Source organism: Ooceraea biroi, chromosome 10 (assembly GCF_003672135.1).
Source record: "Ooceraea biroi isolate clonal line C1 chromosome 10, Obir_v5.4, whole genome shotgun sequence".
Classification (NCBI taxonomy): Eukaryota; Metazoa; Arthropoda; class Insecta; order Hymenoptera; family Formicidae; genus Ooceraea; species Ooceraea biroi.
This window is the reverse complement of record NC_039515.1, coordinates 4,396,204-4,405,501: the sequence shown is the minus strand read 5'-3', so window position 1 is coordinate 4,405,501 and position 9,298 is coordinate 4,396,204. Positions and strand designations below refer to the sequence as shown.

The 9,298-nt window shown below is 44.1% G+C and overlaps 1 protein-coding gene across 1 annotated transcript in view; it reads right to left on the bottom strand.

Moving 5' to 3' along the window:
- Positions 1-4,361: 4,361 nt before the first annotated feature.
- LOC105278246 (probable G-protein coupled receptor Mth-like 1) overlaps positions 4,362-9,298 on the bottom strand; it is a 132,262-nt gene continuing 127,325 nt past the window's right edge. Inside the window, exon 7 of the mRNA XM_011337208.3 lies at positions 4,362-6,195. Within this exon, the coding sequence (XP_011335510.1) occupies positions 5,862-6,195 (334 nt within the window). The 3' untranslated portion in view covers positions 4,362-5,861. The remainder of the gene's footprint in view (positions 6,196-9,298) is intronic.

The following is a 9,298-nucleotide window of genomic DNA, read 5'->3' as shown; positions in this document are numbered from 1 at the left end:
TAGTAACAATAAATAAAAAATATATATTACACAAACAAGAATTGTTAGTTTAATTTAATTTGAGTTTAAACAAAGCTAAAATTTTGTCTACAAACTTGATTGTCAGATCACGTAATACCTGTTGCTTCGTTTGTGAGAGAAAAACTGATACAATTCAATCAAAACTGACCAGATCCCTTCCTGATTTTGATGAAACATTTAACTTTTCAATTATATATAAAGAATTAAAAAAAGTTTGATATTTCAATTAATCGTATACGGAAGAATGCAGGAAAACGAGAATCATGTTTGTAAATAAAGAAGCTGTGTCTATCTTTTCAAGAATTCGACAGAGATGATCGTTCATTGATCCGCATTAATCCATGCTCGGACGTTTCTCGCACTGAGAGAAAGAGGACGAATGCACAATATAACATTGTAATAATTTACGTGTGCTACACTAGAATCTTGACACACCTGTGCGTGGTGTTCAGTTTGGTGTAAAACGAACGTCACATGATAGATCAATAATAATGATAATTAATCGAAATAACGATAAGAAAATAAAACAAAAATAGCGTCGGTAATAACAATTATACAGTAATAATAATATTAATAATAATAATAATAAGAATGTTATCTACAAGAACGCAATGGCAGATGGTGAGTCATGAGTGCCATTGTGTACGGTGACAGTCTTACTACGAATACATTTTCTTCTATGTTGATAAATAGCGCTTCCTTAAATTATTGCGTTAACGGGACTTAATGAAAGAGCGGCGTTGCGGTATTTAACCGACAAATCGTTGTGTATGTGTGTGTATGTATATATATATGTGCCGGGACTGTCACCCTTCCGTTATGGATTATTCGGTCACGATTATGTTGTTTCTAACGGTATCGCTTAATGCACTAATTACACGCGGATTAACCCACGCACACATGCGCCCACTGTCACGCAATTAATTAATCTCTCTCGATGAACACGCACACATGCACGTACACGCACACGGATATATTCACAATCAAGCAGGCAGATGCACACATGCTAACACAACTAATAATGATGTCGCCGATCCAACTGCTCGATCGCCCTAAGCCGGTTTTCCCGAAACGGAATTTCAGTCAATCGATTCCTGATGCGTTGTTACTGTTGATTAATCGCAATTAATTGATTAAATTAATGACGTGATGAGAGAGCGCGAAAGGGAAGAGCTAGTCGAGTGGCGACGTCATCTCGCAGTCGATACAGACATTGAGAGAAAAGGAACTAACGAGGTCTTTCCGGAACTACCTGAGCCTGATAACCGAGCACCTCGGTCATGTTACTCTCAAAATGATTATTATTGCTGTCTGAATAAACGCGAACGTCATCCATATAGGAAGCTCCGCCGCAGTTTGGAATATTAAAAAAAAGAAAAAAGAAACATCGTGGGCTAGACATCAGGTGGTTCCGACGGGATAACAGGTGCGTGTTTCAGTCTCTTTCTGGATGCACTTGAACAGAAACAAGGGAAAAACAAAATAAAATAACGACGAATGAAACCCCCAACACGTCAAATGAACCGGACGCCAATCTCGTGTGAGGGCTCGAAAAACTCGGGCGAGGTTTCGCGTAGTAATCCTACGTTCTCGACTATGTAACTAATAATCCTACGTGTACATATCGATCTCCGACGACACGCACAATCACAATCCGGTGCGATTAAAAAGCGTCATTGTTCTTCGTTATGCGCCGCGCGCAAAATGAAACAAACGCTTTGTCCCGGTTACGGCGCGGAACGATCTCGGGTATTTTATTGTGCCGGGAAATACACTCCGGGTATGAACGAAGCACCGTCGAGCATTGTACTCTCGATTCTTTTGCGATCGCGATGGAAACCATGAGCGTGATTCGCGTGGCTCGCATTACCGCTTTCAAACGCGAGCGCTAATTCGAAGCAGGCGAGGAATGCGATGAAATCGTCGTTGGGAGCTGTTAATCCCTCGATCGCCGACATCTAGCTGGAATCGAGAATTCCGCGCAGTAACAGCAAATAAAACTCTAACTAATGATCAATCGAGGTTCCTCGTTGTTGATTCGCGACGTCGTTATTCCAGATCCATTTACGCGGGGATAATAAACCAACCATGGGGATGGTGTATCGCGATGGGGATGGTCTAACGCGTCTTCATCTTTATCTCTGTCGGGAGAAATTTTGAGCAAGCAGATTTACGTGGCGCAGCTAAAAGGCTCGAGATTAGCGTGAGGGAAGGTGAATCACGGCAGCCGCGAACAATCGACGGGATCACCAATTTCGTCTTTCCGGTCTCCCTTTGTATACGAATCGGCGTGTCGAACGCACACCGCATTTACCAAGGCATTTCAGAAGGCATTGAATTCCTAATGTGTATTGTCGTATTTGAGTTGACATCGATTACATGCCTTGACCTAGCTACTGCGTACGTACGATTAATATCGTAAGCCGATGCCCGACATGAAACCGGACGGTTTCGTTTCGCTTGAAAAATTGCCGGACGATCCGAATCGCTTAAAAAGTGATGGGTGATTATCGTTGCCTTTTTTGAGAGGACACGTCTCGCCGCGTGTTAAAATGGTTGAAAAATCGGAGATTGATGATCGGTGATTTGTTGCACTGTATCGAGCGACCATCCGGACAATTTCGTAATACTAAGAAGGAAGTTATCAAAGTGGCAGTTGTGGCTAGCATATCTTGATTAATTCGTGTACTTGATACAGTATCTCTACGGCAGTACGGGTTTGTAACACGACGCACAGTTCCTCTACAGTTCCCTTCCAGGAAGCCCCTTCTCGCCGTGTCAATTTTCTTCGTCGAGGATTAAAAATGAACGATGCTTATTAAAAAAGCATTTATTCAGTACATAAAAAAAGGAAATTAAATTTCAAATTAATAAATGATGAAACTTTATGCTTTACGTTCAGTTTTCAATAAGACTGAACGAAATCTTGTCTTGAGATACAATTATAAAGACAAATAATGTGAGTGGCGTGAAAAAGTTACTCACTATAAACATTTAAACTCTTCATATTTCTCGAAAAAAATCAACCTTAAATTCATCAATCAAGAAATCTGGCTTTAAGAGATCATCCCGCCGCTCTGGGATAATCAAAGCAATAACGAAATGGTTTCAGTCCGAGATAAAATCGGTGTGTTTGAGCTCTTTTATGTAAAAAAATTATTTGATGGAAAAACGTTGCACGAAAAGACGTATTTACTTTCAAACGGTTGCATAAACGGATTATTCGTGCACGGAGCAACGTACAAGCTAGCGAAATGCGTACGTGCGACGCGTTTTTACATGCTGTTCGCGCAGTACGCAATGCAATGGAGCTTTTTTACATGCTCGCTACCGAACAGAACCGTCCGACTGATCAGTGATAAATTGTGCTCGAAAGCCACGACGTTAATGCCAGCCACTGGCTGTAGACCGGCTAACGACGCCGATGAAAATTTATGCTAAAGGAAAAAAGAGGAGAAACGATTGCTCCGAGATTCGATAACATCCGATGAATAATAAAGTAAGGAGGACTCGGAAGGAAACTCATGATGAGCTTCGATCGCTTCTTCGCTAATACGAGGCAATAAACTTGAGCCGAGGTCGTTTAGTCTTTCGAATTTTCTGGTTCACATCACGAGAAAGAGAGCAAGATAAAAAAAGACAAAGAGAACAGTTATCAGTAGATCCAAACAAGCTGTGTGCTGATCTATCATCGTTGATTGAAAAATCGAACATTGTTTTTTTCACGTTGCTACATCACAATAATTTTGCGACGTGGTATCGCCCGTTTTAGTGAACTTTGTGTCGTAAAACCTTGCATTATCAAAATCTTCGATGAACAAGTAGAATACAGATTATTGATAATTATAAAAAATCATTTATAAAGATTAGATCACAAGATCATTAATTGACTTGGTCATAAAACGACGAAACCGCCTTAGAACGCGCGAAATTAACATGTATAATTTCCCATTTCCAAATGAGCACACAGCAATGACGCTCCATTGTCCGTCTGTCGTTAAGAGTGATTAATTTTGTGGAGAGATACTTGCGCTCACCGTGGATCAATATTATCGATATCAATGAATATCGTGCACCGAAGAAAAAAAATATTAATAAAGGCGAATTAATATTCGCCTCGATCATAAATCATGCGTTGGTTCTGCTCGTGTTACGTGTATATATAGGCCCGAGGAGTACGCGTCACTGCGTCTATTAGCCGCGTATCACTACTAAATTCTGATTTATGAATGCGATCCGTTCCGATCGATTCTCAAACTTTACACGCTTAACGTTTCCAGTCGCTGAGCACTTTTCGGATTGAAAAAAATCTTTCACCTTGAATATTCGTATTTTTCTTCTTTTTAAATAGTTTTCCCATTTTTTGTCTTTTTTGTTTTAATAAGAAATAATTAAAGAACATTTTCAGACTGTACTCAGCCACTCAGTAAAATACCTGACGTGCGTCCGTCATGAATATTTACGGATAGTTGCTCAAACGATACAAAAGCTCAACGAACGTTTGTAGAGAGTGTCTGGAAGATTGGAACATCGTCTAGACGATACTTTTTGGACATCGTGTGTAGTCTGAGTCAACATTTATCATTCCGAAATGTTCTGCGCTTCTTCTCACATCGTGCTCGTGATAAATACGTTGAACATACACAGACATCTTCCGTGCAACATTTTACTGGCTGGATACTTCTAGGGTGGAAAGTGGCTTAAACTGGAGCATTATAATCGAAAAATGACAAAGACATGATCCAAAGTATCCGAGCTCTCCTCGCTTTTGTCAGTTTTCAATGTTATGTGCACTCCGTTCGTTCATTCGGAAGTGCTCTATCGCGAGATCGACGATATCGTATCGAAAGAGTGGCCGCTTGCTAATTGCGTACAGTGAGTAATTGCTCGTGTCAGACAAGATGGATCGCGCGGGGTTCCGGCACGGCCGAAACAGGAATAGACAATTAGCGTTCGCCGTTCTTTCGCCGAGCAAAATTTCGCGATCTATCTTCGTCGTTGGCGAGTATATCCAGTTTTCGGATTCAATGACTAAGACAAAACGCATCGCCGTGAGCGCAATATGTTCAATCTCACGGGTGCGTAGATGATCAAACGATCAAACAACACCGGGAAGCTTTCACCGAGTGGTCTCTGAGTGGTAAACCCGCGAATCGCTCATTTCTCTACAATTCCATCCGAGAAAAGTCGCGAATTAATCGCGAGGGATGTTTAACAGCCGCTCACGTGTTTGCCGAATTTTCAGGGAACTTCTCACATTTTTTTCTATGCCTCACAGTCAAGTCTTTTGCTTTATCAGTAGCGTAAAAATATTTTTCAAATGGTCGCGACTCTTCACTTTACCGTCAACTCGCAGAGTTGCATCGTGTGATTTGTCGGGTCAATTGGGTGTGATTTTCAAACAAAAAAGAAAAAAAACAACGACTCGTTCTCTCGCGGAAGCGGAAGTGATGTTCGACGTTTACGACATTTCGGGAAACTCGTCGATTCCACAACGCTCGGCGAGCGGGCTCTCTCGAGGGCGGAAACGCGTTCGCGGGCCCGTTATGGCCCTTTCGCTCATCGCCGTGCAATCTCGCCGGTGAACTTCCGCCTCGTGCGCGAATCGCGAATCGACACTTTCCAGGTCAAACTAAAGCTCTCCAGCGAAGGGAGTTCCCGAACCGGCATCTGGATTGTTTGTTCGTCGCGCTTATTCGTTCTAGGATGCCATCAACTCGCGCGGTGGTGAGTCATGGTAGTGATCGCGTATGTCTGACAACCTTGACACCGACGACCACGTGGGACCAAGACTCCCCAGAGGAACTCTTCCGAAGAGTCGACCTGCCTTCACGCGATACCTAGCAGATGGTCTCCAATGGCGCGGTCTTGGTGCTCGGGTTCTGCGTGACGCTGTCACCCATGCTGGGCATCCCGTGACTGGTCGTACTGTGCCCGTTACCCTGGCGGCCCGCGTTGGTCTGCGGGTTCCTGCTGAAGAATCTCTTGAGTGCCGCTCGGACCTGCGGCTGGCAGCCGACCGCCATGAAGATCAGAACTCCCTGGCAGGCGTTTAACAGGTCGGTGAAGTACCAGATGTACTGGGGACCGCCGACTGCCCAAGATACCACGTCAGCCACCCAGGTGATGCCCATCACGATCACGAGCTTCATGCATATGCGGCCCAGCGTCGCCCTGAAAACAGAGGAAAACGGGGAATTCAGACACATTGCAGTCGATTGAGGAACGACGATTGTCGGCATAATTTTAGCCGAGCTATCGGCCAGCATGCTCGAGACTGTGAACGAAAGAGCCGCGACAGATCATGAGTGGAATTGATTGCAATAGCTCGGCTGGCATTTCGCTATTGTTATTACGATCGTCGTATGTTAGTGACGTTATAGACGCGATACTGTGCCGAGAAATTATTTATCGCGTCGCTGCCTCCGCCTGACGGGGTCAATAAAACAATTATGCGCTTTACCTGACATCTGCGACGGATGCAAATGATACGCGATTAATTGACACGGTTTATTCGACGCGCGAGATATCCTTCGTTTCGTTATAAATAATAGACGACGCAACGCTTTCACACACACACACCATTGACGTAAGTTATTGTCCTTTAGAGAGCTTCCAGCTGTTCGTCATGATATAACTCTCGATCTAAGAAAATTGAAGACGCGCGATGTGATTTCATTAAAGCTCAAAAGTCGAGAATGCTAAGTGCTGGTTTAACTGTCAGTCAAAAATATATTAAAATTAAGTGCAACAATAGAAATATACTCTTATATTTCAAGTACAAATCGATATTTATCCAGTTTTATACAAGAGTTCACGACGAAGCAGAATTAAAGCTTCAGTGACAGCGAAAATTACGACGTGTGATACCGTCCACGGGCCGGGCTGTTTTTAATTAGCAAAAATTTCGATAGAAATTTATTTCTGGCAATCGAGCAAAAAAGCAAGATATGACATGTTCGGCAAGTCACGTAGATTCTCTCGCGACAGGAATAGCGCGCTGGAAAATCACCGGAAAAATCGCACTCTCGTCGCTGTTGGGCATTATTAAGCGCGAGCGAGCGCATCCACGTGTGATCGATTCGACGCGCTCTGCATCGCATATAATATATGCGTTCTATCGCGGTGCCTCCAAGTCAAAGCATTATTAATGCGCTCCGTCAGAATATTCGCAGGCCGTAACAGCGCGGCGAATGTACGGGCATATCGCAGAATTATGGCGTCATAATGTCGCTCCACGCGAACCGGCGTCCAGGCCGGCGTTATCCTGGCCACACCGCGTCGGCCGTGGCGCCGAGAATTCTATTTTCGTTGGCGTTGGCTAATTATTATGAACGGACCGCATGCAGTCGCTCTCGGCCGCGCGAGTGCAAAACCACTCGGGGAACCCCGAAGAGGAAAACGCGCGAGTTCCACGACGGGCTGAAAATAACGCCGAGGGTGGAAGAAAATAACGCGGAGAGGGAGAGAGAGCACGCGATGAGAATGTCGAGAAAAATCAACTTTACACGGATCAAACAGTTCGTATAAAAAAAATAAGTGTAATTGGAATTTGCATCCACGTGCGGCTGCGGGGTGTTTGTCAAAGTGGTCGAGCGATTCGAGTTGCTTCCGCAAGAGCATAAAGGCAAATAGCTGAGGGTTCAAGGATGAAAAACCGCGTATTATGCGGTCGTAATTACGGTATACCACGCAGTTTTGCGGCTCTTAAACAGCACAAAACGATGATACCATAAATGGACTCGCGAAAAGCTTTAATCGTTTCTTGAAGATCTTCCTGCCGTTGTCGCGTGGCTCTCAAGAGTAGTTACGCATGGAACGACCCGAATGGCTAATCGAGAGATTTTTTTCTGGAATTTGCATGCAAAGTGATTACGTTCGTTGGAAATATCACGAGGCAGTTTCGCGAAACGGGTGGTACGCGGCTGCTGAGAGATTCTATTCCATAAGCGACGTATCATTGCGTCCGCAACGTCAAAGCCCTCGTTGGCGGCGGGAGCGTGCTGTATGGTATTACCTTCGTCATACATCCGCACGAAAATTTTACAAAATTGCGAGCGGGCTGTGAATAAACGAGGAGTATTTCGAAAAGCTAGTACCGAACGAGAGCCACGCGATGCAACCGGCCGTGACAGCTGTCACGCATCGGACAAAGCGCGGCCGGAAGTGGAATGCATCGATTGGGATACGCGTGGACGTGCGAAAGTATGGGATGTATCGAGGGTCAATATTATGAGCGTGGCGTGAACGACAATAACCAGAAAATTCCTACGGGAGAGGAGGAGGAGGATGAAAGTGCGAGCGAAGCCGAGACGGGACCGCCCGCGTGCGAACAGGAACTCCGTAAATATTGAATCTCTTCCTTCCTTTCTTTCTTTCTCTCTCTCTCTCTTTCTCTTTCTCTCTTTCGAAACCCACTGCATCTCGTCGAGAGCAGTGTGTAACGCGAGACAATAAGGAAAAGAGAAGAGACGAATGGTTGAGCGAAGAGAAACGCGGGCGTTCCAGAGAAGGCAACGACCTTGGCACAAAAGACCCGCAGGAAGATGTCCATTATCCGAGGATCGAGAAAACAGGAAAGGGAAACGGCGGATTCGCGGAGCAATCATCGAGCGGTGCTTTTTGGTTTTATAGCGCAATTTCTGCCGACCAGAGCAGATAAAACGTGAGTGATCTTGCTGTAACTTTACATACATCACGTTCATACATATAGAATAAAGTAAAAATAATATAGTATATATAGAATGAAATAAAAACAAAAACTTTTCTAATTGAGTCATAAATTTTTTCATCTCTCGCATCGTCAACGGCAAATTGAACGCTAATGGCCAATCACTTTTGCAAAACGTTAATCTGCCGCGATAAATGTGGTTTTTTCCAAATCGACACAATCGCAAGTGGTAAAAAGCACGTGATGAACTATGACGAATCGAGAGAACGATCGAAACATCGAGTTCCACGCTAAAATCCGTGAGGATTTTTCCGACGAGATAATTCTAATTTGTTTTTAATCTCGTGTTCCCACATTTAAAACGCCAAGCTGCTCATGAGCAGAAGTAGAAATTGCTATTATCTCGCTTAATCGACAGCGCAAATGATTGATACCGGACGAGTTGCACGCGGAATTGCGACGAGAAAATGCGGAAGATGAAAGCGACGATGCTGCGCGCGTGCAGACGCCGCGATGAAAAACGATCTGAAATAGATAGTCATGAGCGTTTATGCGCGTTTATTCGTGGTTGCAAATAAATGTCAATCTTCGCGGGTGGCAAGGATG